Source organism: Petaurus breviceps, unplaced genomic scaffold (assembly GCF_028583685.1).
Source record: "Petaurus breviceps papuanus isolate PSGF00001 unplaced genomic scaffold, PetGlider_PUasm1.0 138, whole genome shotgun sequence".
In the NCBI taxonomy this organism is placed as follows: Eukaryota; Metazoa; Chordata; class Mammalia; order Diprotodontia; family Petauridae; genus Petaurus; species Petaurus breviceps.
This window is the reverse complement of record NW_027185694.1, coordinates 19,591,247-19,619,161: the sequence shown is the minus strand read 5'-3', so window position 1 is coordinate 19,619,161 and position 27,915 is coordinate 19,591,247. Positions and strand designations below refer to the sequence as shown.

The window sequence follows — 27,915 nt, the reverse complement described above, 5'->3', positions numbered from 1 at the left end:
ATCCCAACTAAAATCCCACCTCCTACAGGAAGCCTTCCCCAACCTTTCTTAATCCCAGTGCCTTCCCTCTGTTAATTATTTCCATTTATCCTGTATATAGCTTGCTTTGTATATATTTGTTTGCATGTTGTCTGTCCCATTAGATTATAAACTCCTCGAGGGCAGGGACTGTCTTTTGCCTCTTTTTCTATCACCAGTGCTTAGCACAGTGCTTGGCAAATAGTAGGTGCTTAATAAATGCTTATTGAATTGAATTCTAGAAAATTAATTTTAATCCCCATAGCTTATGCTCCAGTTGGAGTGAGTTTCCTCTTCCCTTTCTAATGACAGAACCCAGGATCTCAGGAGGTGAGATTCTTTCTGTCAACACTTCAGACTCTGTTGCTGTATGACTCTGCTCCCTTTAATCTTATACTATAATAGTTGAGGGGAACCCTCTTTGTCACAAGGGGTCTTGTCTGCAGTTTCAAGTTCTCCCTGGAGACAGAGGATGACTGTCACTGCTGTGTAACTGTGGCTCTCTGGCTTAGAAAATAGGTATGTTGTCATTGCTGGTGGTTTTGGGGTTATTGGTGGTGAGCAATGTATGTTTAGTGTAGCCTGACCAAGGTGATCCTAGACTTCAGGAAAGAAATACTAGAGAGATGGGGGGACAGTCTTCAAAAGTAAGTTCACATGTGGATCAGTCTCATAGTTGATATGTGAATGAGAGAAAAGGAATAAAAACTGAAGGAGCTCTCATGGATGTAGAACTTGTAAGTACTCTCTACTCAATTATACATTATGCCAACTCTTTCAATCAGAGAGCCAAAGAAGTATCCCCAGAGAGCTGTTAGCTACTCACTACTCACTAATGCAGTATGTTTGGCCTAGATCCTATTTTTTTTTTGATTGTTGGAAATATCCTTTGGGAATCCAAAGCCTTGGCACCTAGGCAGCTAGGTGATATAGTGAATAAAGCACAGGACTTGGAGTCAGGAAGACCTGAGTTTGAATCTTTCCTCAGATACCAGCTGTGTAACCCTTGGTAAGTCACTTAACCTCTCTGTGCTTCAGTTTCCTCATCTGTAAAACTGAACTAATGGCCCATAACCTCACAGGATTATTGTGAGGATAAAGTACTATATAAATGCCTTTATTATTGTTGTTATAAGAATCACATAGGAAACCCAAAAGCCTGTGAGAAATGATTCATTTGGACCCCAACTCTATTCCAAACACGATTTATTGTATGATATTTTACATAAATCATGTAGGGATAACTAAATAAGATAGGTTCTGACAGCAAGCAGGCCTTTATAATGGGCCTCAAACTTTAATATAATGTTAACTATTTGTTTACCAGTTATGAAACTCATTTGTGCAGCCACAAGAATGCGGAAAAAGGAATCTCCATCCTATTTTACTCAAATTTCATGTCCAAACCCAGCATGGGTGGATGCCTTGATTCTTTGGAAAGTCCCTCAACTTGTTTTTGTACCTCCAGACCACTCTCTCTTTTCCAACATGAACAGGTGACCATCTTATGACTCTCTTATAACCACTTAATAAGTGGACATAGCCTGTATTTCACCCAACCTATGACACCTACCACCACCACTGATGTATCAAGGTCTATCAACCAATAAGATTCTGTATTTTACTATGCCTCTTTTGCATATTTGGGTATCAAACCCTGTAAAATCCAGGTCCAGGGAATCAGGGGCATCTCAGATCATAAGGAAGACCCAAAGTCTACTTCATTTAGAGGGGACCACGAACCTTTAATAAAGCACCATTGGCTCAGAGCTCTGCCTCAGTCTCTTTTGTTGTAGGTTGGACAATTATAATTTCCACAAGCCTCTGGAATGGTGATTGGAGGAGTTTTATGGTATTTTGCATGTGAAATGAGACCTCTGGAGTCTTTTCCTATATCTTCTTTGTGTTAGACTGTATAAGCTTCCTATGGACAAGGAATATGTTTAATTTATGACGAAGAAGGAGGAGGAGGAGGAGGAGAAAAGAAGAAGAAAAGAGAGAGAGCTTGCTAGCACTTAGTAAATAATAATGGATGATGATAATGTGTAAATAGTACAAATAGTACCCATGCCTGAATCCTACTGAATTCACTGAGTAGGGAAGGAATAGAGAAAAGTATCTAATTGGAGACGGTGAATCAGGTTTGGTGTTTTTAGTAACTGCAGGGCAGGATATGGATGATTTTCCTGCTGGATTGGGGGTTTCTATCCAATAATAAAGATTTGGAGCCAGAAAAATCAAGATGTAATTGAGCAAATTTTGGCAAAAAAAGAACATAAATTAGTAGTTAATCTCTTTTAAGCTACAGAAAGGTGAGGTTTGTCAGTCTAATCCTTTCCCCTTCTTCAACAAGGTCTGTATTCCAGCTTCCTGCATTTCATCAAAAGGAGAGCCCAGAAGACCAGCAGATGGCAACAGTATTCCTTCTAGAAGGGTCCCAGGTGAGTTGCTGTTGGTTTCCTCTGTCATTACTGATACCAACAGTTTAGGCATTTGAATTTAATTCTAGGACTCTTTAAAACCTTGGGGTCTTCTGCTCTATCGAGATAATTTTCTCTAACAGTCCATAGTGAGGCTTTATTTGGGAATAGTACTCCCAAAGGTTGCTTAAGCCTCTAGCATTAGAGCTTTCTCTTTCTGTACAACCTTTATGGATCACCTCTTCCTCCTCACAAGGCCTAGCTTCCCTCCACTTGAAAAGAGGTGTAGCCCCCTCAAAGAAAGGGATTGCCAGTGAAAATAATTTGGGATTTAAAAGGATAAGTCCCTTGTAGTTAGCACCTGCGTTTTTTTTTTTTACCTCCATCCACAGAGGAGACTTTTACTCTCATATCTTGCACCCTGATCTTTTTCTGCCCTTCACTCCAGGAGAGAATACTGCTATATTCTTGGCAACAGCAGGTTCCAGCATTGTTACATAAGCCAGTCATATGTGAGGATGTAACCATGTTCCCTCTCAGGAAGAGTGGGAGCATCTGAACTCTGCTCAAATAACCCTTTACAGGGTGTCATGCAGGAGGAGTACAGAAATCTGGTCTAAGTACTCATTTTCCTGATAGATTTGAAAGAGAAACACACACATACATAAATTCATTCTCCCCTAGATCCTTTGGCAACAGAGGTTCAAAGTCTTAATTATCTTTGTCCTCTGGGTTTTTTTTTAAGGGAATGAGAAATCTGGTGGTTGTTTTTTAAGTTTCAGAATTAGAATATTCCCGTTCTTGTGTCTAGGAAATTTTCCCCTCTCAAAATTCTCTAAGCTCAGTGGTGTCACAAATGGGCTGTTCCTTTGCCATTCCTAAATTATGTTTTCTCATTCTTGAGTAATGCTTCACCTTCCTGAAACAATTCCCCTAAGTACTTTTCCTTCTGATCTCATCTTTCTCGGGGAGATCCCTGGGGGTGATCTGATATTAAAGAAACTTTGTGTCCAGTATGAACTGTGGTGTGCCTTCTCTATTTCTTATTATGTAGGTCTTCCCATTTTCAATCCCAGGGTAAGTTCTAGGCTAGAGCAAGGGGAAGATACATAGATACCAGATCTCCAGGACTCCAAGGAGAGGGTAAGCCAGAGAAACTCCCACATAAGTGAGAACCAAGTGCAAACTAATGAGAAACCTACAAAAAGGGAAGGAAAAAACTGGAGACAAAGAGTCTGAGGGCATAGAAGATAGAATAGTTGCAGGTGAGCACTGGGGCTATGAAGAAACAAAGGCTCTGCTTACAATGCTCAATCAATCCCAGTTTTATGAAAAACTCTTGACTTGTGTCCAGAACAACCAGGTTTATGGGCCTGTGGCTGAGCAGCTTCGAGGATATGGCTTTCTCAGGACAGAAGAGCAATGTTGGACCAAATTTAAAAGCTTCCAGGCAAACTCTTGGAGAAGCAAAGTCTTGTGCCTTAGCCTTGTGCCCTCTGCAAGGAGATGAGGGCCCTGGTGAATTTCCAGGCCATAGTTTCATCCATTGAAATCTTAAACGAAGCAGGATCCATTCTATCTCACTGCACGGAAACAATTCCAGCATAGAAGACCAGGGATGTGAGGAAGCTGAGGAAGAAGACACAATAGATGATTCTGAGAGTAATGAAGTGAGCGTAAAGGAAACAACTCGGGACCTCAGGAGGCCTGGCAATCCCAACCTATTCCAAAGCTGAAGTAGTAATAATGTCTTCTAACAGAACAAGCAGAGGTCTAAGGGAGACGAGTACTGAAGTATCATTTATGACCTTAGTTGTAGCTTTTGGGTTATGTTTGACTCCCTGTCTTCCCCTCATCCTTCATATTCACTAACCTGTCAGGTCTTTCTATTCTTCTCTGCCTTTCATACCTGTACCCTCTCTCTGTTCTCCTTTAGCCACCATCCCAGTACAGATCCTCCTTACCACTTTACTCTACTCTTGCAATAGCCTCTTAACAGGTCTTCTCTCCCTCTACTCTTCTTCCTTCCCCATCTAATCCATCCTTCATAACACTGTAGGAATAATCATAGATTTATATGTGTATGTAAATATACACACATAGGAATAATATTATATATGTATGTATGTATATATATTTACATATATACTTATATCTCACCACTGTTCATAAATATTTAGTGACTCTTTGTTGTCTGCTAAATAAAGTTTAAACTCTCAGACCTGGCATTCAAAACTTCTCACAGTCTGAAGCCACCTAAATCTTCTAGACTGTCATACTCTATTCCCTGTCATATACTCTATGCTCCTGCCAAATAGGGAAACTCATTGTCACTTATACGTGCCTGAAACTTCTTATTTCTTGCCTTTGCTTTCACTGTTCTGTTTTTAGAAAGTCCTCTTTGCCTGATGAATTCCTATTTATCCTTTAAACTCCAATTCAAATACCTCACTGTTTGTTTCTGCCTGATGTATTTAACTTATATAATTTTATATTACAAGTATGTGTTTATATGTCTTACTCCATCATAGATTTTAAGTTGCTGAGGCACAGGGAATAACATGATTGGTTGGAATTTTGGTAACAGGGGCAAGCAACAACCCCCTCCTTCCCTTCTGAGAGGCCTGGTGCCAGATAATAAACCAGACATTCTTGAAGGATAACTTAGTGGTATAAAGATACTAGTTTTGACTCCCTTGTGTTCACATGCATCCCCCAAAGTCAGCTCAATTCCTTGAGGCAAGAATATATTGATCAGTGATTAGAAAGAGAGTTGGGCTTTAAAAATTAACTTGTTTCAGGCCTGCTGAATCTCTGAACTAAGTTCAGAGACAAAGAGCCATAGTATAAGCAATTAGAGTACAAAAGCAGTTACAGGACAAAATCAATTACTTGTAAATAGGATCAATAAGAAAACGATACAGGATCAATTCTATCTTCTCAACAGCTTTGAATTTTCTTGAGAGGCAGCTAATGGTACGGTGGATAAAACACTGGGCCTGGAATCAAGAAGACCTGAGTTCAAATTTGGCTTCAAACATTTACTAGATGTGTGATCCTGGGCAAGTCACTTATCTACCTTAGTTTCCCTGACTATAAAGTAGGAATAATAACAGCACCTACTCCCCAGAGTTGTTGTGAGGATCAAATGAGATATATTTATGAAGGACTTAGTGAAGTGCCTGCAATGTAGTGAGTACTTGATAAATATTTATTTCCTCTCTTAAAGACCTTGCTCCAGTTGGCCTTGCCCTTCTTCCTTTAATCTCTTTCTCCTGCCTCCATATCTACCTACCAACAGGGCCATTTCCCCATTCCTCAAAAAGCCTTCCTTTGACATATTTATCCCATCCAACTGTCATCTATCTTATTTCTTTCACTGTAGTATTTCTTGAAAAAGTTGTCCATCCCCCGGTAACATCAGTTTTTTCATTACCCACTGGCTCTTCATTGGCCTCTCCGCCTCTACCTTTTTTTGTTTTGTTTTGTTTTGTTTTTTTGCTTTTTGGAAGGTAATTGGGGTTAAGTGACTTGCCCAAAGTCACATGGCTAGTAAGTGTGTCAAATGTCTGAGGCCAAATTTGAACTCAAGTCCTCCTGACTCCAGGGCCGATGCTCTATTCACTGCACCACCTAGCCTCCCCCTGCCTCTACCTTTTTCAAGAGTGCTTTGTCAAGTCACCAATGACCTTTAACTCTGCGGCTTCTGACATTATTGACTAGACCATCCTATTAGATGTTCTCATTTCCAGTAGTTTCATAGACGCTACACTCTCCTGGTTCTCCTTTCTGTTCGCCCCTCTGGTTCCTTTGTGAATTCCTTATTCTCTTCCTTATTCTTTTATATCTGTGCTCCCAAGGGTCTGTCCTTGGTCGTCCTCTCTATAATCCCTCCTTTGGCAATCTCATTTACTCCTGTGGCTTCAACTACCACTTCTATTCAGATCACTCCAGTCCTGACCTCTCAGAGGTGAACTCCAAACCTGCATCTCCACCTGAATGCCCCACTGGCTCTTCAAACTGAACTCATTATCTTTCCCCCTTTCTATGTTTGTAATTCTGATATGATACGTATCTCTTCCTTGTCTACCTTCTGCAATTGGTCCCAAGTCCTATTCTCACTATTACAAATCTTTCACCTGCCTCTCCTCTCTACTCTTACTGGTAGGACCCTAGTATAAACAATCATTATCACCCACCTCTACTATTTCAATGTAGTTTCTTACCTCTAATCTTTCCCCTTTCAGTTGTTGTTCAGTTGTTTTTTTCGGTCACATCTGACCCTTTGTGACCCCATTTGGGGTTTTCTTGGCAAAGATACTAGAGTGTCTTTCCATTTCCTTCTCTAGATTATTTTATAGATGAGGAAACTGAGGCAAACAGGGTTAAGTGATTTGCCCAGGGTCACCCAGCTAGTAAGTATCTGAGGCTAGATTTGAACTCAGGAAAATGAGTCTTTCTGACTCTAGGCCCAGCACCCTATGCACTGCATTACCTACCTGACCCTCCTTCTGATTGATACAGTGGAAAAAGAGCTAGCTCTGGAGTCAGAAGAACTGGTGCAATTCAGTCTTATTATCTATCAAATGGGATAGTATATGCACAGGTTCCTTGAAATCCTTAAAGCAATATATGTCTTATTGTTTCCTGTGTGAGCAAAGGCAAGCCACTTAATCTTCCAGGGCCTCAGCTTCTCCATTGATAAAATGAGGATGTTGAGCTAGATGACATCTGAGGTTACTTTCAGCTCGAAATCTATGATGGTATGAATTTACATACCACTGGCAAAATAATCTTTCTCATTCATATGACCTTGTCACATTCCTGTGATCAAAAATCTCCAGTGGGTCCCTACTGTCTACAGAGTAAAACTTAAATTCCTCTTAGTCAACAAACATTTATTAAGCACCTATTATGTACCATGCACTTTGCTAGGCACTGGGGATTCTCTCCCTGGCATTCAAGGACCTCCACAATTTGTCCTCTCTGGGATTCAAGGCCCTCAATCTTTTTAGTGTTATCTTGCTCCCCCTGCTACACATTTTGGTCTTCCCAAACTAATTTCTGTATTCTAATTATGCACCGCACCCAAATGCCTCATATTTTCCTGATTCCATGCTTTTGCTCAGATTTGGCCCTGTGCCTGAAATGCCCATTCTACCCCCTTTACCCGTTGAATTCTTACACATGCTTTAAAGCTCAGCTGAAATGCCTTCTACACAGACTACCTTGCCCCTCACTCCCTTTAAGGAATAACTTCTCTTCTTGCATCTCATACTTTGTAACTCAAATATACTTACACAGCATTGTGATTTACAGCTGTACTGGTACCTTACCTCCTCTTAAAGTCTAAGCCACATGGTGGGGAGGAGGGAGGGACTATATTTTATCTAAACTTTGTGTATTCCTCTGAACCTAACAACAGTCTGCACACAGCAGTTATTTTTAAAATGTTCTTTGTGGTGCTGGTTTTACTGAATGAATAGAGCACACATAGTTGGATGTTCCCTTGTACCATATATTACAAGCTTGAGCTGTTCCATTTTTCCCTTCCAGCAATGCTTTCTTTTCAATTCAAATAAATTCCTCATCAGCCTATTGCTGACAGACAATTAATTCTCCCTGAATGGGTTATTTTTCCATTCATTGTCCATATTCTTAGTAGGACATTTGTAGTAGCCATCTACAGGGTTTGGGGTGGAAGGAGAGGAAGAAGATAGTCAGATAGAGGAAGCTGGTTCAGTTGACCCCCTGCAGATGGAAACAACAGAAACAGTAGGGGAGGTTTAGGTTCACTCTAGTGGGGTAATCTTACCCTTTGATATGTTGTTCAGTCACTTCAGTTGTGTCCCACTCTTTGTGACCCCATGTAGGGTTTTCTTGACAAAGATACTACCAGTGATTTGCCACTTCCTTCTCCAGCTCATTTTACAGATGAGGAAACTGAGGCAAACAAGGTTAAGTGACTTGCCCAGAGTCAAACAGCTAATTAGTGTCTGAGGCCAGATTTGAACTCAGGAATATGAGTCTTCCTGACTTCAGCCCAGCACTCTGTGCTATGCACCACTGAATCTAAGTCTAATAAACAATTATTCCTACCAAAAGTGATTTAAACATTCCCTTGAAATTTAATTACCTCCACTAACCAAACAGGTATTTTGACACTTTCAGCATCAAAGTGATCCTCATTGACTTGTCATCTTTTCTCCCCATCCCGCTATTAAATTCCAGCATGGCAGGAAAAGTACTGGGATGAGTCCAAACCAGTGGATAAGTCCTGCCTTTGCTACTAACTTACTGTGACTTTGGGCAAGTTACAACCTCTCTGGGCCTGTTTTCTCATCTGCAAAATTAAGGGGACTAGATGACGCCTAAGGTCCTTTCCAACTCAGGATTCTACAAGTGCCCAGCTGCTTTCACTCCCATCTCAGCCTTACCAACTCAATCTTCCTAGGAAGCAATGGCAGACAAGGGACAATAGAGAAGAATTCTTCCCACATTCCCACTAACCTGCCAGAAAATAGAGACCTCAAAACCCCACTCACCCCCCCAATGCTTACTACCTGTGTCTTTTTCCCTGAGCCTAGTTCTTTATTTGCAAAATAAGATAATTGAGCTAAACTGGAGTCCCTTCCAGCTCTAAACTGATGATACTTAGAGGCAGCTAGTAGATCCAATGGATAGAAGGCTAGGCCTGGAATCAGGAACACCTGAGTTCAAACCCAGCCTCTCACATTTACTAGCCCTGTGATTTGTTAATCTGTCTACCTCAGTTTCCTCGACTGTAAAATGGGGATGATAATATCTACCTCCCAGGGTTATTGTGAGGCTCAAATGAGATACTCATAAAATGCTTAGCACAGTGCATGGCACACTGTTGCTACTTAAACTTGTTTCCTTCCCCTACTATAAACTGAAATATTTTGTTGGCATTTCAAGAAAGTGATGAACTAAGGGAGCATTTGATACTGCCCATTTTTTTTGCATCTAGTCTTTAGAACCTTCAGGTTTTTCATTTTTCTTTTATTATGCTCAATTTTTTCAAGGTTCTAACCAAATAAATGATACTTGACATATAGTTTAGAATAAGTACTCATAGACTGCCAGTGTAAAATAACATAAAATGTACTTGCCTCTCTATTTTCCACCCCCAGAAAAGTCATTAGGTAGCAAAGTAGGGTTCTAAACTTAGGTCCTAACTCCAAATATAGCCTTCTTCCCACTCCTTTTATCTCAGGAAAATCTCTGTTCCCACTGTCCTTTAATTTTTTTAATTGTCTCTATTTTTTCAGTCAGCAAAAATCTGCCTTCTCATCTTCCCACCCTAACTTCTCACCACCACCATCAAGAACTATAGAAAAACAAACCCTGTTACAAATATGTATAGTCAATCAAAACCCATTTCCACACTGGCTGTATCCAAATATTTGTCTTACCCTGCACTCTGAAGTCGTTCACCTTGCTATCGGGAGGGGTAGTGTTTCATCACTAGTCTTCTGGAATTGTGGCTGGTCATTAAGCTGATAAGAGCTCCTAATTCTTTCCAAGGTGTTTGCCTTTACCATATTGTTATCATTGTATAAATTCTTCTGGTTCTGTTCACTTAGCATCAGATTGTACAAGTTCTTCTAAAACTTCATCATGTTCTTTCATTTCCATGACTCGATTCCCCATTTACTCAGGGACACTGACTTGGACTCTCATTTCACTTAAACATTCCACCTTTCATGATCCATTACACAGAATCTGACCCCTACAAGAAGCCTGCTCTGTGTACCCTGTATTGATTCCCTTATCAGTGCTAACGTAAGTCAAGAGATTTTAAAAACAAAACACAAAAGGGGTTGGGGGAGCCTTTTATTTTCATCAGAAATAGTAATGTTTACAAACTAGTACAAACATTTGTTGAAGGAAAGGCAAGCCAATTTCTAACAGTCACTTTCTTAACTTACAGGCTAGAATTGGGACAAAATAAGAGATCACTACATTGTATTTCACTTCAATTTTTTAAAAGGCAAACCCAAATATTACGTATGTCCTCAGACCAAGTCATTCTACAATGGCTTAACCCTACTCCATCCCACTTTATGGGTGATATTTTCCTATCCCTTCTATGAAATCATGAACATTTCCCTTTTTACTTAATAGATCACAGTGCCAAAGATCCTCAGGGACCTAAAACTGAATTACTGGTTACCTATGGCTTAATTCTGAATGCATATTCACATCAGGAGGAAATATGCTACAGTATTAACTACCCCTACCTGAAGGATATGTGATCCCACATACCCTAGCCTTGGAGTCAGGAAGGCCTAGGTTCAGGTCATATCTCTGACACAGAAGGTTGGGTTGCCATGGGCAAGTCACAACCTTTTAGTGCCCCAAGCAACTTCTAAGACTCTAAGTTAAATGTTAACTTGCTTACTGGTGGGAGGAGTTTACACATTAGGGGTTCCATATACTGATGGAATCATAGCTCTAAATCTAAAAAAATAAATAAATAAACCACCAAGACTAGACCTGAAACCCTTTTCACCTCCACTGGTCTGTCTGCACATTTTTAAGTGCTCATGGGATCACAGAAAGGCATATTCCAAGGCTGAATTCATGGATCACATTTCTTTGCCTTTTGGAAAGTGAAACTATGTAACAATAGGGCAGATTTAGGCAGAGCTGAGAAATCTGACCCAGGTTTCTTGATTCTATTCCTGAACTCTACACAAAGCCAACAAGAGATAGTTCTTAGGATATGGATCCACCTCAGTGAGTGTTAACAAAACCTGAACAAACGTCTGTTAGCCAGCTGTGATTTAAGAATTCTCTATCATCCTTTCCCCCAAGCATCGTATCTTTATGATATGTTTCTCTCAAGTACATTAAGCCTTGACTGAATCAGAAACTTCTCTCTCATATGAACTCCCTGGTGTCTAGTAAGGGCAGAGCTCTTACTGAAGCTTTTCCCACACTGAGGACATTCATAGGGCTTCTCACCAGTGTGAGTTCTCTGATGGGCATTAAAGTGGGAGCTGTTGTTGAAACTTTTCCCGCATTCCCTACATTTATATGGACTCTCCCCAGTGTGAGCTCGCCGATGTGCACTAAACTGGGAACTATTGTTGAACCTTTTCCCACACTCATTACACTGATATGGCTTTTCTCCTGTGTGGGTTCTCTGGTGGACAATGAGGCTTGAACTCTGATTAAAGCTTTTTCCACACTCGCCACACTTGTAGGGCCTCTCTCCCGTATGGGTCCTCAGGTGGGCAGTGAGGTTGGAACGCTCACTGAAACTTTTCCCACATTCATTGCATTTGTGGGGTTTCTCACCTGTGTGGATTCTCTGATGCCTAACAAGATAAGAACCACGGCTAAAACTTTTTCCACACTCGTGACATTTAGTAGTCTTTTCTAATTCAGGGGTTGACTTGTGGGAATTTTGAGAGAAGCTATTTCCACATGCAAGTTGTTTATAGTGTTTTTCTCCAACAGAGAGTTTCTGTTGGCCTAGTTTCTTCATTAAATCTCTCTCCTGGAAAGCTGGTTTCCCTTGTCTCTCTCGTGGAAAATTTATAAGCTGTTTTCTTAACTTGCTCACAGTCTCACAGGCTTCTTTCAGAACAGGATATTGGAAAATTTGTCGATTAAATCTTCCTGGTATTGTTCTGCTCAGCTGGTCTTCTTCTGAATATTCCCATTTTAGATCCTCCTTTTTGATCTCATTCTTGATTTCTAAACCTGAAGGAATAGAAATTAATTGACTGTGCCAGAAAGAAAGGAAACCATGAGAAAACAGTTATTACTAAATTACTAGTAGAAGAAAACCCAGAAGTACAATCTGTCATGCGCTAAGCTTTACGTTAATAAAACTTGAATATTTTACTTCCTCATTCAAGATCTATTTAGGTACATTAAAAATATGAGATTCCCAGTTCTTTTTGGCAATTTCAACCCATGTTTATAGGCCAAAGCACAAAGCTAAGGCAAGAAGACCCTCCTCTTGAATAGCCTAACCTCTGAAAATAGAGGGTTCCTCAGTATGGGTCCCTGAATAAAAAACCTTTCCTCTAGCTCTGATCAAGTAATTCAGGGAGAAAATGATGGCTAGTACCAAGCAAAAATAGCCCTGGGACCAGGAGAGACACCTCAGTGCTACTTTGGATGTCTCTTCTGCTACGGTAAGATCTGAAAGAAGTTTTATAGACCCATAGAAATCCAAAGTCAGCATTCACATAGAGATGAGTAACAAAACTTGTCAAAAGTAAAATCAAGGTCAGACACTGAAATGGTGCCAGCAAAGAGATTTCTAGAATCACAGCCTCAAATTTGGAAGGGATCTCAGATATTTAGTCCAAATTGGTATTTCCTTCCACTATTTTGAATGAAGAAATTCTTAGGAGGTTAATTTTTTAAGAGGTTTTGGAACCCAAAGTTCTCAACTTTCTGACTAGGCTTCTTAAAACCCATTTTATCACTCTCTGAATTAATTATCTATTATATTTTCTTCCACAACCTCCCTAGGTCTCCAGCACCCTGAGGCCTGTTTTCTACCCTGACCAGAAATAGATGTCACCTCTGTAAGAGTGGGGACACAGGACAAAGAAAGGGCAATACTAATGCCTCCCCCACGAGAACATAGGCAGAAGGCAGAGACTATCTTTGCTTTTGCATTTGTATCCCCAGGGATGAATGCCTGAGAGGTATTCACTAGTATATGTCAGAATAAGCATGGAGTATTTTGGAGTATTTTGATATTGAAATCACATTAGTATTCACACTTAATATCAATTTGTTTACAGAGACACACTTTGATATCTTCAATGAAAATAGAAAGAAGTAAGGTACATGTAGAGCCTGGGCAGGAACAAGAAAGGAAGCAATACTATGGCCAGGAAAGACAACATGAGCAGATCTGGCCCAAACCAAAATTCAATCCTAAATTGAATTTATGCAATGGTACCTTTTCAGGCATCAAAGGCAGTGTGGTGTAGTGGCCAGCATTGGAATCAGAAAAATCTAGGTTCAAGTCCTGACTTGATACATATTAGCTATGTGACCATGGGAAGTCACAGAAATCCTCAGTGCCTCAGGAACTCTAAGTCTATAAATTACAGACAACTGCCATTCTGCATCTGTGGGGGGAATTTCCATGCCAGGAGTTCCCCTACACAGATAAAATCACAGGTCTGGAGCAAAAATCCTATTCTAGGAAGTGTAACATTTAAGTATAGTATTTTTGTCTTGAAAAAAATCTGTGTATTACATGGGATTGTTTTTTGTATTCATGTATGATAAATGGAAAATCCTTTTTTTCATCTGTGGGTTGAAAATATGGGAAATTTTAAGATCATTTTCAGAGAATACAATCTAAACCCTGCACTAAAGTGCTTCTCTTAAGCTTCACTGTGACACCGAATTCTTTTTTTTTTGGAGGGCAATTGGGGTTAAGTGATTTGCCCAAAGTCACACGGCTAGTAAGTGTGTCAAGTGTCTGAGGCAGGATTTAAACTCAGGTCCTTCTGACTCCAGGGCCCGTGCTCTATTCACTGCACCACCTAGCTGCCCTGTGACACTGAATTTTTTTTTTTTTAAGCAATTGGGGTTAAATAACTTGCTCAAGGTTACACAGCCAGTTATTTTGTATGGGTGCTAAGTATCTGAGGCTGGAACCGATCCTGGGTCTCCCAATTCTGGGGCCGGCGCTCTTACTCACTGCGCCACCTGGCCGCCCCGACACTGAATTCTTAAAGGATCTGCTAATGGAATTAAAGCTTTGACTGGTCCTTCCAAGTTGAAAAAGTTTCAAATACTTGTTACAAGGAATGTTCTATTGTTGGAGTGGGGGTGGTATAGAGTTTGGAAGGTTAATAATAGGAAGTCATTTGGAATTGATAGTGATATTTCTTAAAAGAAAAGAGCATCAATTTCCTAAAAATACAATTAGTAAAAAAGATTTCAATTAAAGTTCAGCAACAAACAGTAATCTAAGGACCAACCTAAATTCAGAAACCAACAGTGGGTTGGCCACAGCAACTCAACCCTAAGCAGGTATGGAAAGGAAACAACCTGAGTCAGTGGGGGGCCTGCTCACCCACTGAAAACACCGGACCTCGAGTTACTGTGCTGGGACTTTCCCACATCCTCAAATCCTAACATCATACCCAAGATGACAAAGGAAACACAACCTATACAACTCTTGTAAATGGGGAAAAAAAGGAAGGCTGTTCTTGAGACTGGACAATTCTCTCATTTGATCAACTACTGCCCTGTACCCCTGGCCATTCTGCTGATGGGCTCAGAGTTGCTCATAAACCTGAGACTCATTGTGAATTGAAAGGAAAGTCTTTGTTTCCTCCAAACCGCAGTGCACACCTGTGATTTTCTCATCCTCCAAGTCCCACCGTTGCTTCTGGTCTCCCCAGTCTTTTCCTTCTCTCTTGGCTTGTTTCTCCTCAGTTTGTACTTGGTTCTCATTTGTATCGGAGCTACTTAGGATCTCTGTCTCCTTGGAATCCTGAAGATCTGGAATACATATATCTTTTCCATGTTCCACCCCAGAGATCAGAAGAGATTTGGGAAGTCCTAAACATGGAAAAGCAAAAAGGGAAAATCATAGTTTATACCAACCAAAAAGAATCCCCAAATTCAGGTAAATATGAGAATCTCCAAGAGACAAGGGGATCTCAAGAAAAGCTTCCTGGGGGGCTATCTGAGAAGGTTGAGATATGATGCGAGGATGGGAAAACATGATGATTTAGGGCTAACTAAAGAGTGGCCAGTTTGGACCGCCACTGAAATCAGAGCAGTCTGTTAGAGGGAATCTTTCCCATAGTGTATGCCCAGAATGATGTCCATGATTCAGTCTCTCCAAAAGTCTAAAAGACATGAAAGTAGGGTAGAAATTACCCTGAGAAGAGCAGAGTTCCTCTGTCATAAGAGGCAATGAAGCCTGTATCTCTCAAGTTCTGGGGCTTTGGGAACTGGGTTAGTAAGCAAACTAGCTCTAAGTCTACAGGGGAAATGCATCCTTACCCAGTGAGTGCACATTTCTGTAATTCTCCTGCACGACACCCCTGTAGAGGACCCTCTGAGAAGAATTCAGACACCTCCACTCTTCCTGGGAGAGGGACATGGTCACATCCTCACATGTGACTGGTTCCTGTAACAACACCGGTACCTGCTGCTACCGAGAAAATAGCATCGCTCTATCCTAGGTTGAGGGGCAGAGACAGGAGCACAATGATCAGATAAGGACACAAGAAGAGAGCTGAGGTGAGGAGCCTCTGTAGTTAAGGTGAGGTATGGGTGGGGTGGAAAAAGGGGCAAAACAAGAAATTATATACTGAAATGTGAGGGGATGCCTGCAAGAAGCCAAATATGCTCTTTAAAAATCTGCCTTATTTGCTTGGAAAGGAAAGGGGTTTGAGAACAGAAAGAAAATGAACTCTAGACTATGAAAAAAACCCTAGGATGAAACCTTGTGATCTCAGAAGGAATAGAGGAACTGCAGCTCACCTGAAACCCAGTTGTAAGGATTACAGCTCCCATCTCCTGGTTTCTCTTCCTTCTCTCCCGTGGATGGGTAGAAACCTGGGAAATAAGCCTGGCTGAAGGAGGAAAAAAGAGTCATGAGAGGGATGGAAGTTAATAAACATTCTCTGACTTTCTCTATCATCATCTCTGAACTAATTTACTAACTCAATGAGATCCTCCCATGGCCCCTTATCTTCTGATGGAATAGAAACCAAATCGAACCAAAGAATCAGTGCCCTCTTTCAAACTCCTCCAAGAATCCTGCATTTGTGGCTAATTAGCAGTATTATAAAGATGAAAGGAATGGTATATGAATCTTTGTAATCATGAGCCATTTCATAGTCTAGATTAGAATTCTGGGACTAAAGCACAGTTATCTCTACCAGATGATATTGTTACCTGACTATAAATTCTATGAGGGCAGGAAATATGTCTTATCTAAACTTTCTTTCCCATGCCTAGGCTGAGGTATGGTTGTATGTTTTGCATACATTGGCCAATTAACAAATGTTTGTGAAATTGAACGAATCCTGATTCAGTTGCTATTCTTGCCAAGGACTGGTACATCACAAGGCAGAGAGGAAAAACAAAACAAAAAACAAAGATTGGGGGGCCGGAGGAGAGGAGGCAAAAGAAAAGAGGGAAATTTTGCTTTGCTTTTAAAAACCAAGCAAAAAAATGAAACAAAGAAACCATTTATGTTAACTTTATCCTTAGCCACATGAAGTTTGCCAGTCTACAAACCATCTAGATAGAATCTAGTCACACAAAAATGATCTGAGCTTTTAAAATATCTCGATAGCCACCAATATCAATTTTCAGTTAAGTCAAAAAGAAGTCAAAATGCAATTTCCAAGAGGACTGAAAAATCTGTTCCAGTCAGCCTTTCTCAAAAAGAAACTTCTACCTATCATTTTTGATCATTACATTTGGAAAAGAGACAAAAGCACTGAAAAAAAGGACCTCTGAGTAAAGACAAAAGGAACTGGAGAAACACTGTGCAGGAAAGGACATCGAAGGTGAAGAAATAGGGCTTACCAGCATTAAGGTATAAAGCACTGCTTGACTGAAATTTAATATATAAATTAAATCAACCTGAAAATCTCTTTCCTAAAGATCTTTAAAAGTGGAACCCCTCCATATGAGGTACTTCATACTTCAGGGTCTCAGGTGTTCCTTTCCATCAACCCAGCCAATCCCTGCTCCTTACTTGTCTCTGGTCTGAGTTGAGGCTCCTCTTTGTAGTCTGACTGTTCCTGTGGTCCCTGCTGAGGGCTCCATGATGTGTCCTTTGAGGGATCTTCCTCCTGCTGGCTCTCCTCTTGCTTTAGCTGGTAGCTCATGGACCCTTGTGCTGTTCCCACAAGCACTTCTGGGTTTTTCACACTGACTGGAAACTGGGAATAGGCCCATATATAGTTATGATATAGATTAAAATTGGACATAATTCCAGAAAAAGCTGAATCTAAAAACTCCCAAAAAGAGGTATGAAAACTACCATGAAGCAGAAATAATAATTTAAATTTTTTTCCTTGAGCTATAGTTTCCACTTTCACAGGAAGTTTATAGAAGCCAAAGGCTGATTCCTTTTAAAATGAGAAAGTATTTTCTACTTTAAAAAATCCATGATGCTCTTGGTAAGAGTACTGTCATAAAAGAACTACAGCACTCTCCTGACACAGCCTCCTCACCATCCTGTAGGATCTCAATAACATATTAGTTGAACGAATTACCTGGCTGATGTGATAGAAAAAGGGAAATTTTTTCCTTGTAGCATGGTGGGAAAAACACTGAACTTGGAATTAGAAACTCGTTGATTACAACTCCACATTTACTAATGGTGTGACTTTGGATAGGTCATTCCTATAAGCCTCAGCTTCTACATCTGCAAAATGGGAATGATAATACTTAAAAATCTCCAGAGAGTAAGTACTTTATAAATGTAAATTGCTAGCAGTAGTAGTGGTGGTGATGGTATTACACAAGATAGGTTAAAAAAAAATCTTAGAGCGGGGCGGCCAGGTGGCTCAGCGAGTAAGAGCACCGGCTCCAGTGTCGGGATGACCTGGGGATCAAATCCAGGCGCAGACACTTAGCACCATACGCAGAAATAACTGGCCGTGTAACCTTGAGCAAGTTACTTAACCCCGATTGCTTAAAAAAAAAAAATCTTAGAAAGGTAATGGGGATCCTTTGTTTCTTATGCCAGTCGACACTCTGACAGCCTCATTGCAGCTTCTTCCTACCTTAACATGTATTTCCCTTTCTCACCTGTTGTTCTGGTCTCTCAGTCTCTTTTTGCAAATCCTCAACAAGCGCCACAGCCTCCTCACCATTTTCTGGATGATGCTCCCTCACCTGGACCTGGATCTCCCCAGGAAGGATAGTCAAGAACTGCTCCAGCACCAGCATTTCCAAGATTTGTTCTTTTGAGTTTGTCTTGGGCCTCAGCCACCTACAACAAAGTTCCCAGAGCGTACTAAAAGCTTCATGGGGCCCAGCCACCTCTTGGTAGCAGAACTGCCTGAAATGCTGACGGAAGATTTCTGAGTCAGCTGTTCCTTCCACCTGAAGGGCAGTTTTCTGACCCTGGGTGGAGTTTTTCTGTGGAGACTGTACCTGGCGGCCTGAGGCTGCAGCCATCGTTCACCTCAGAGGATGACTTCACTCCAGATGGGCCTTGGCTCTGGGGCTTAAACTCTGTCTCTCTGTCATGTCACTATGTTGCCACCACCATGAACTGGACACCACTGAGAGTAGCTTCTCTCTGGGCTCAGGAAGACAAAACAGTGTCAATGACAAGTATAAGAACGTGTCATTCTCAATTTACTCTGGGGGCCCAAAGAGCTAACAAGTGCTAGGAATATTCTATAGCCCATGTTCCTAGAGGAACATCTGAGGAATAAGGGCCATCTGTTAGAGATGCCACAGAGGGTGGAGGGAAACTATGAAGTTGTTGTGCTTTCCCCTCCAACACCTTTCATCCTGTCTTTCCATCATCTTCAGTCTACCTTTGTCCTTTATCTTAGACCTGCCTCTACTAATTTAAGGCATAACCTGAAACACTAAAAATAGGAAAAGTCCCTTGTTTTCCTTTCAAACCAATAAAGCAATTATTTCCCATGCCTTCAACAACCTTTCTCTTGCTGCCTACAAAGCCACTTCACCTGGCTGGGCATCCCTCATACAAAGATGGTTCTTGGTTATTCAATTTCTGCCCATCCTACTCCCAGGATGCTTGGGTACTTTTGTTCTCTTTTTATCTTCTGCTCAATACTGCTGGGCCCATTTTGCCAAACTACCACCACCTCCAGAAGAAGGGATTGTTCCATGCTTTTAGAAAGGGGGCCTACACAAATGCACTGTTGGTAAAACTGAGAGTTTGTTCAATTACTCTGAAAGCAATTTGGGACTATTCTTAAAAAGTCACTAAATTGTGCATACCTCAGGTAGATGAAAAAAGAAGGAAAAGAACCCATATTCACAAAAATATTCATAATGGCATTTTTCTCTTGTAAAATGGAAACAAAATGGGTGCTCACTGATTAGGGGAATAGCCGAAAAAGTGATGGTACAGGAATAGGATCTGAACCTGTGATTTCACTGGTGTCAGGAATTCTCAAGTGACGTAACTCCTTCCACCAATGCAGACTGGAATCTTTTCTACAATTTAGAGTCTCAGTTGCCTAGAGTTGAGCATGGCCTTTACCAGATAACAATGTAATTGGGAGATATTTAACAAAATAAATTAAAATAAAACAATTAAAAACCCAAAAAACAATGTTAATTTGTGGTTTTCTAAGTCGATATGTGGTCCGATGTATTTCTATTTGAGTTTGACACCACTGCTATAGAGCATTGAGAGGTTGATGGATATGCCCAGCTGTGATCACACACAGTCAATGTATGTCAGAGGGAGGACTTGAACCCTGGTCTCTTGGCTTTGAGGTCAGCTCTCTTTCTGCCATGACATGCTGCCTCTACAAGTGAATGTCTTCTACAGTAAAAACTGACAAAAGGAATGGATTCAGATAACCTGGGAAGAGTTGTAAGAAAGACACAGAATGAAGCAAACAGAACCCAGGAGAACAATTAATACAGTGACTAACACTGTAAAGGAAAACAATTTAAAAAAGACGAAAGAGCTTTGATCAATGCAATGAACAATCATAACTCCAGAAGCCTGAAGATGAAGCATCAGAGATCCCACTTCTTGGCAGACAGATGAGAGACAAAAGGCACAGAATAAGACATCTATTTTCAGACAGACAATGTATGGATTTGTTTTCCTTGACTATATTTATTTGTTGTAAGAGAAGGCTTTTATTCTGGAAAGAGAGGAAAGACACAGGAAAAAATGGGAGAGTAGTGATAGTGATATGAAAAAAGTGTCAATGAAACATTTTTTAAAAAACACAAAGGAGAGCAAAAGGAAGTTCAGAAGGCACAGACAAATCAGGTAGTGGTATTATTACTCTATTAAATTGGTAAGGACAAAAGAAAGATAAAATAAAAATAGAGATATATCATCTTTTTCTTTTTTTTGCTTTTTGGAGGGCAATTGGGGTTAAGTGGCTTGCCCAAGGTCACACGGCTAGTTTTTGTGTTAAGTGTCTGAGGACCAGTTTGAATTCAGGTCCTCCTGACTCCAGGGCCAGTGTTCTATTCACTGCACCACCTAGCTGCCCCTAGAGATACATCATCTTACATGTGTACAGAAAAGTTCATGTTTGTTGATGTTTGTTGGGTGGCCAGGTGGCACAGTGAGTAAGAAGGCTGACCCCGGCGTCAGGAGACCTGGGATCAGTTCCGGCCTCAGATACTTGGCACCCACACAAAATAACTGGCCATGTAACCTTGAACAAGTTATTTAAGCCCCAATTGATTAAAAAAAATACAAATAACAATTATATAATAATATAAGAGGGTGAAAGTGAAGAAATGGCCCTATTATTATCCCTTCTTGCAGCATGGGTGATTGTTCCTATCTTGTCAGTTATGTCTTTATGGGCATCTCCTAATGTTGCACTGACCAATATAACTTCACAACAATATTACTTCAACATAACCAAAAGGTCATTGCAAAATCCCATGTCTTCTTTGGCTGATCACCCATTTATTACATTGTTCCTATTAAACTGACAGACTCCACAGCATTGCTTTATCTAACATTATACTTTCAAGTAACAAACTAACAACATTAGGAGAGTCTGTGACTCTCTGATACTTTCCAATAGGTAAGATTATCTTGTTAATTTTCTGTGGAAAACCTAACAGACACCTTAGCAGAACTTGGATTTATACATTATCTTACTTCCAAAGAATATTCACTTACATCATTTTACATGTCACTTTACAACATCATGCTGAGGTAAACAAGACTATAGAAATCAGTCATAATTATTACATTAGTATCATCATTTTTACAAATGGAGAAACTGTTATAAAACAGTACAAAGCCTCATATGTACAACTTAGATCACAACCCTGGGTAAAGGTAGGGACTGTGATTTCATTGGTGAGGAAACTCCCTGTACCAGTGCAGGTTAGCACCTTTTCTATAACTTGTTTTAGAAAGTTTCCTAAAGCACTGAGAGGTTACGTGACTTGACCAGGGTCACAGTGCCAAGATGTGTCAAAGGGCATTTGAACCCAGGCCTTCCTGCTCTCAATGTTGGCTCACTATCCATTGCCTCTAAATAACATTAGACAAGGGAAAAAAGATTTTTTTTCCTATCATACCTATAAAAATAGGTGAACCTTCTACAGATTTCATACATGGCTTTAGATTTCATCCATCCCAGTTTTTTTTTTTACTAGAATCATAGTGCTAAAAGTTGAAAAACAATTTTTTACTAAATAAAATTGTACTTATTGAATTCACCTAAAATGGAGCTACTGATGATTTACTATATTTTTTTTTCCTGTGGAACATCCCCTCTCAGTGTTCAATAGTAGTCAGCCAATGTGCTTGGATTCCATTTGCCCTGCTATCACTTCTGGAGATTTAAATTTTTTTTTATCATATTTTTGTTTTTATATCACATTCATTTCTGAACTTATTTCCTTCTCCTCCCCTTGCCTTTCCAGCCCATTCAGTCATCCCTAATAACAGACCTGCACTACTTGGCAGTAGGTAGGAGCCAAAATTAAAATAGACTAAACTTCTTGGGGCTGCAGAAAGGTTAGACTAAAGACAGACTGGTTGCCGTGGGTCATGTGAGAAACTGGACAGGGCATAGTGACACCTCTATAGTTTTCCACAGGCCTCCCAAAATCCTTTGCTGGCACCATATGTAGTGCAGGCCTGCCTTGTAACAAAGGATCTTTTTAAAAAAGGGGTAGGGATGGGGCAGCTAGGTGGCGCAGTGAATAGAGCACCAGCCCTGGAGTCAGGAGGACCTGAGTTCAAATCCAGCCTCAGACACTTGACACGCTTCTTAGCTGTGTAACCTTGGGCAAGTCACTTAACCCCAATTGCCTTGCCTTCTCCCCTCAAAAAAAAAACAAAAACAAAAACAGAATCACATTATTTAGCAGCCATCACTATAAAGGGGCAGAGAATGTGGAATCTGGCAATCCAAAAAGCTAAAGATATAGGCTTACAGCCAATAATATCTTAACCAACAAAACTGAGTATAATCCTACTGGGGGGGGGGGAATAGACCTTTAATGAAATAGAGGATTGTCAAACATTCCTAATGAAAAAATGAGAGTTGCATAGAAACTCTAAAGTTCAAAGATAGAAGTTAAGAGAAACATAAAACAGTAAATATGAACAATGATAATTGAATAAACAAGGATAAACTGCTTATATTTTAGTATAGGGAGATGATACATGTGACTCTGCTGAGTTCTATCACTACCATCACCAATGGTTATAGAGAGAATCTAATCAGACAGGACTCAAGGATAATCCTGTTTTGTCTTAATGATCTTAAGAGAAAAATGGAAAGAGAAGGGGAGCAGAATGGAGGGGGTAAGGAAGAAGGGAAAGGAAAGTTAGGAAAAATGTTCTTAAAAAATTAGGGTGTACAAGTAGAAATCTATACAAATAAGGTGGGGATGGAGGGAGCAACTGATACTTGAACCTCACTTGCATCTGAACTGGTTAAAAGAAAAATGAATATATACATACACAGAGCTGGGAACAGAAATAAATTCTATTTAAGAGGGAAATAGTAGTGAAAAGGGAAAATGGGGAATGAAAGGAAAGGCAGATTAAGGGAGGAATTAGTCCTAATCAAAACAAATTGTAAAGATGCACAAAAATATTGGGGCGGCTAGGTGGTACAGTGAATAGAGCACTGGCCCTGGAGTCAGGAGGTCCTGAGTTCAAATCTGGCCTCAGACACTTAACACAAAAACTAGCCATGTGACCTTAACCCCAATTGCCCTCCAAAAAGCAAAAAAAAAGATGCACAAAAATATTTGTAGCTCTTTTGGAGTGGCAAAGAATGGGAATTTGAGAGGGTACTCATACATTTGAGGAGTAAACAAATTATGGTATATAAATGTGATGGTAGTACTACTACTGTGTTATAAGGAATGAAGGGAATGATTTCAGAGAAACCTGGGAAGACCTGTATGATCTAATACCATGTGAAGTAAATAGAACCAGGAGAAAAAGTCATATAATGATGGCAGCATGGTAAAGACAAACAACTTTTAAAGAATCAGGAACTTCTATCAGCATAATGACCAACCATGATTCCAGAGGACTAATGATGAAATACACTACCCACCTTTCTACCCAAGGTGAAAGTCTCAGAGTGCAAAATGAGACAAAAAATTTTTTTCGGATAGGGCCAACGTGGAAATTTGTTTTGATTGACTAAACGTGTTTGTAACAAGGTTTGTTTTTCTTTAGTTCTCAAGTTGTGGGGGAAGGAGAGTGTTGGGATGGGAAGGTAAGAAGGCAGGCTTTTGCTGTCTGAAAAATATAAATATAATTCTTAAAAATAAAACAATAATGATGTCCACCAAATGATTCCCAGCATACAACAGACAGAAAAACCTGCTACATATTGAGAGTTTTGCTGCATGATTAAACAAACATGAACACATGCTGGCTTGCACAGAATGCATTCATGATTCAAGTAGGAACAACTAGTGATTTCTTGATACCAACTCCTACTCCCAACTCCCACAACCAAGTCAAAACTTCATTATCCCCTAATATTCTCATTATATCAAAATTTATATCAATGATGCTAGTGAAAGAAAATTCACTTGGTTTTAAATTCAGCAACAAAAAATACATATAAAATATCAAGAAATATCCATTTGACCAAATGTGTATTAAACAGCATATTTATCCATTGCACCAACTAGCTGCCTAAAGATCATGATGAGTAGCACTCAGGAAGTCCAATAAGAAAGCAAATCAATTAAATTATTTGTTAAAACAGCTTTTAAGACCAAAAATTCTTAATTCTAAGTTTGTGAAATTTCAGAATGGTTCAAGAACATTTCTTGAGACTTAGAAATTTTATTTTCATTTACTTTAGATTGGGAAGGGGGAAATGAAACAAACAAGTACCTAGGTGATCAAAGCAAAGATTAAAGTGAGATTCCTTTATGGATATCCCATTGTAGCTCTATTTCTTATATAGTCCTTACATATGTCTACCTATTGGAATCAGTGGCTTGAGAAGTTTCTGTTTGGGGTAAAGTTGTATTGAGCTTTTAGCAAACTTATTAATAACTAGTGAGGAGATAAGTTCCAGTTTTTCCCTCTCATTCAGAAAGACAAGATTTTGTGCTTCAGTTATAAAAAAAAGATTTTAAGGTGATGCTTTTTGAGTCCTTGTTTTTCTCTCCTCAGTTCTCTCACAGTCAAAGTGAAATAGATATGAGGCCTCCAAGCGGCACAATTAAATCCCCTAGGTGCCTTCTATCCCAGGATCATAGAAGGTCTCAATGGTTACTCCTAAAACTAAAGGGAGGGAAGGGGATCCCTGGCTGAAAGTAAGGGAGAAGAGCCAGTAACACAAAGAATGTGGTTATCAGTAGCCAATCCTATATTAAACCAATAACCTAAAAGAAAGTTTCTTAAGGGTAGGGACTACTTTATTTTTGTCTCTGTATTCCCAACACCTAGCACAGTGTCTGATATTTTTGTTGGAACGGACTTTTGATTTCATTGCTATATGGCACTCATTATGAGGAAACCTTCTCTATCAATGCAGGTCAGCAGCAGCTCTGAAATTTACGATCTTAGAGAGTTGTCAAGAGTATGGGCCTGCCAGGCCAAACAGGAATATATCAATATATCAAATAAGTCAAATGGGAAGCTGGCAAATGTGAATGTTATTCAATTTAATTCTATATTTATTAAGTACCTAGTATGAGACATATTAACTACATTTAAGATATAGATTTTTTTTCTTTTTAAGACAGAACTCCTAACCTAGTAGGAGGAAAGAAGAAATAGACAAATAACAAAAGAGAATGTGATCAGTGCAAAGGAAAGGTCCAGGCAAAGTGCCAAGATAAATTCAAGGCCTATCTTTAGCTATGTGAAAAATGCTCCAAATCATTCAGAATCAGTGAAATGCAAATTAAAGCAAATCTAAGGTTCCACCTAACACCCATCAGACTGGGGGGGAATAATGACAACTATTGGAAGGTTCCTGGGGTAAAAAAGATACATTGATGTACCATTGGTAGAGCTGTGAAATGGTCTAATCATTTTGGAAAGCTATTTGGAAGTATGCCCAAAAAGATATCAAACCATGCATACCACTTAATGCAGTGATACCATTGTAGTGTACCACATATAGGCTTACAGCCAATAATACCCTAACCCACAAAACTGAGTATAATCCTACTGGGGAAAAAAATAGACCTTTAATGAAATAGAGGATTGTCAAACATTCCTAATGAAAAAAATCAGAGCTGCATAGAAACTCTGAAGTTCAAACACAAAAGTTAAGAGAAACATAAAAGAGTAAATATGAATAATGATAACTGAATAAACAAGGATAAACTGCTTATTATATTTTAGTATTGGGAGATGTTGCATGTGACCCTGCTGAGTCCTATCACTACCATCATCAGTGGTTATAGAGTCTAATAGACACAACTATATTCCAAAGAGACCAAATAAAAAGGAAAAGGTCCTTTATGTACAAACATATTTATAGCAGCTCTAGTCAGTGTAGTAGTAAAGAACTAGAAATTAAGGGCAAAATGCTATGAAAAATTTAAGGAGGGAAAGATCAATCCCTTTCAGCTGTATAGAAAAGAGGAGAGAAGACTTAATGGAAGAGCTAGATGATTCACTTAGGACTTGAAGGATTTCTCAAAAAAAAGACTGAGAGATGGAAGAGTTTATGGCCATTTCAGGCATAGCACTGGCAAAGGCATGAAGAGACAGGAGAAGGCAGACTGAAAATACAGAATGAAAAGTAGTAGTCCACTCTACTACTGTAGAATACAAGAAGGGAATGGGAGTAGGAGCAGGAGATAAAACTAGAATGGTTAATTGTAGAGGGCCTAGAATGCCAACATTGGAAGGCTTTATTTTATACAGAAAACAGTAAGTGGCCATTGAGACTTTTGAGTAAAGGTATGTATGACTGGAATGGTACATTAAGAATATCAACAGGGCAGAAGTGTGAAGGACAGACTGAAGAGAAGAGATTGGAACCAGAAAGACCAGTCTAGGCAATGGTATACTGAGAATGGAAAGGAGAGGACAAACATGAGAGATTCTGCAGACAGAATATACAGGTCTTGGTAACTGTGGAAGGTGAACCAAAGTTAGGAATGTTTTTAGGCTGGGTAAATAGGAAGATCATATTCCACCTACAAAAAGCTAAGTTAGGGAGGGGGGACAAGTCTAGTATGGAAGATGAATCAGTCTGAGACACTTCGAGTTGGAAGTGGGACAAGGAAAGAAGGAGCCCACCAAGTGGAAAATCTGGACCAGAGCTCGGGGAGATACTGGGGCTAATGGGTAGATGTGGGAGTCATCTTCATAGCGCTGACAAGTGAACCCAGAAGAGTAGTTGAAGGAAGTCACCAAGGGTTAGGGCACAGTCTTGGGGCCACCCTGGTTTAAGCGGCAGGAGGAGAATGAGGAACTTGTAAGAGAGACGGAGACAAGGACAGAAAGACAGAAGCCCTAGGGTGTGATGTCACCAAGGAGAATGGACGGGGAGGGGGGTGGAGGGAAGGGGGAGTGAAGCCTGGAAAGGAGTCACCCAGATCTAACCTAGATCAGAAAACCTCCCTAATTTGGGGAGGAACTGGGGAGAGGTCCCTCTTCTTCCACGCTGCGGGGCCTCCCTGCTTCTCACTCCCCACTCCGCCCCCCAACTCCTTCAGCGAGCAACTGAAACCAAGCAGCCTCCGGGAGGCCCCAGGAAGGGAGAAGCGGGGAGACCACAGGGAGCCTAAGCGAGGGTGGCCTGGGAGGTTGAGATGGACCAGAGCCCGGCCCAGGCGAAGAGGAGAACTCACCAGATCACGGGTCTCCAGACTCCCCAAACTCCCTCAGCTACCCAGCCGGAAGTTCCTGCCAGGCACAGTTAGGACAAGAGCGGAGAGATCACGCATGCTCACAGTCATTCCCCAGAACTACAACTCCCAGAAGGCGCCGCGGCGTTTGATTTGGGCTCATGGCTTTTCCCTTTCGCAGAGACGGCGACAGCTGCAGGTGAACTAGGCAGAATTCTCCGAAGAGAACCCAAAGGAGAAATCTGCATGAAAAGGGGGAGGATCCTTCAGGCACCCAGCAATCCCCAATTAACTGCTACTCCTCTTCCGAAGTGAGAGCTTCTCTACATGAGGCTCTCTATCCTGGCTCAATCTCCAGGAACTCCTCCCCATGTCGGGGTCCTTATTCAGGCCGTTGTCTCTGAAGCCCCTCCGGTCAGGTGCGGGCTCTCGGGAAGATGCTGCTCGGCTACTCCACTCCAGGAGAGACCCAGGCCAAAGA

General features: G+C 40.4%; 1 protein-coding gene across 5 annotated transcripts; it reads right to left on the bottom strand.

The window, feature by feature from the left end:
• Positions 1–10,282: 10,282 nt before the first annotated feature.
• Positions 10,283–27,542, bottom strand: ZSCAN32 (zinc finger and SCAN domain containing 32). 5 transcript variants are annotated; one of them, XM_069106776.1, is made up of 8 exons: positions 27,438–27,503; positions 18,588–18,740; positions 18,327–18,423; positions 17,179–17,365; positions 15,951–16,042; positions 15,468–15,594; positions 14,808–15,017; positions 10,283–12,173 (listed from the first exon to the last, which is right to left on the bottom strand). In XM_069106776.1, exons 3-8 carry the CDS (start codon positions 18,378–18,380, stop codon positions 11,290–11,292), a joined length of 1,554 nt encoding a protein of 517 aa, XP_068962877.1. In that variant the 5' UTR covers positions 18,381–18,423; positions 18,588–18,740; positions 27,438–27,503; the 3' UTR covers positions 10,283–11,289. The 5 variants fall into 5 exon arrangements, with proteins under 5 accessions (XP_068962877.1, XP_068962868.1, XP_068962847.1 ...); XM_069106767.1 differs by having other exon boundaries at positions 18,240–18,423; positions 27,438–27,502; XM_069106746.1 differs by having other exon boundaries at positions 18,240–18,735; positions 27,438–27,542.
• Between the last annotated feature and the right edge of the window lie 373 nt (positions 27,543–27,915).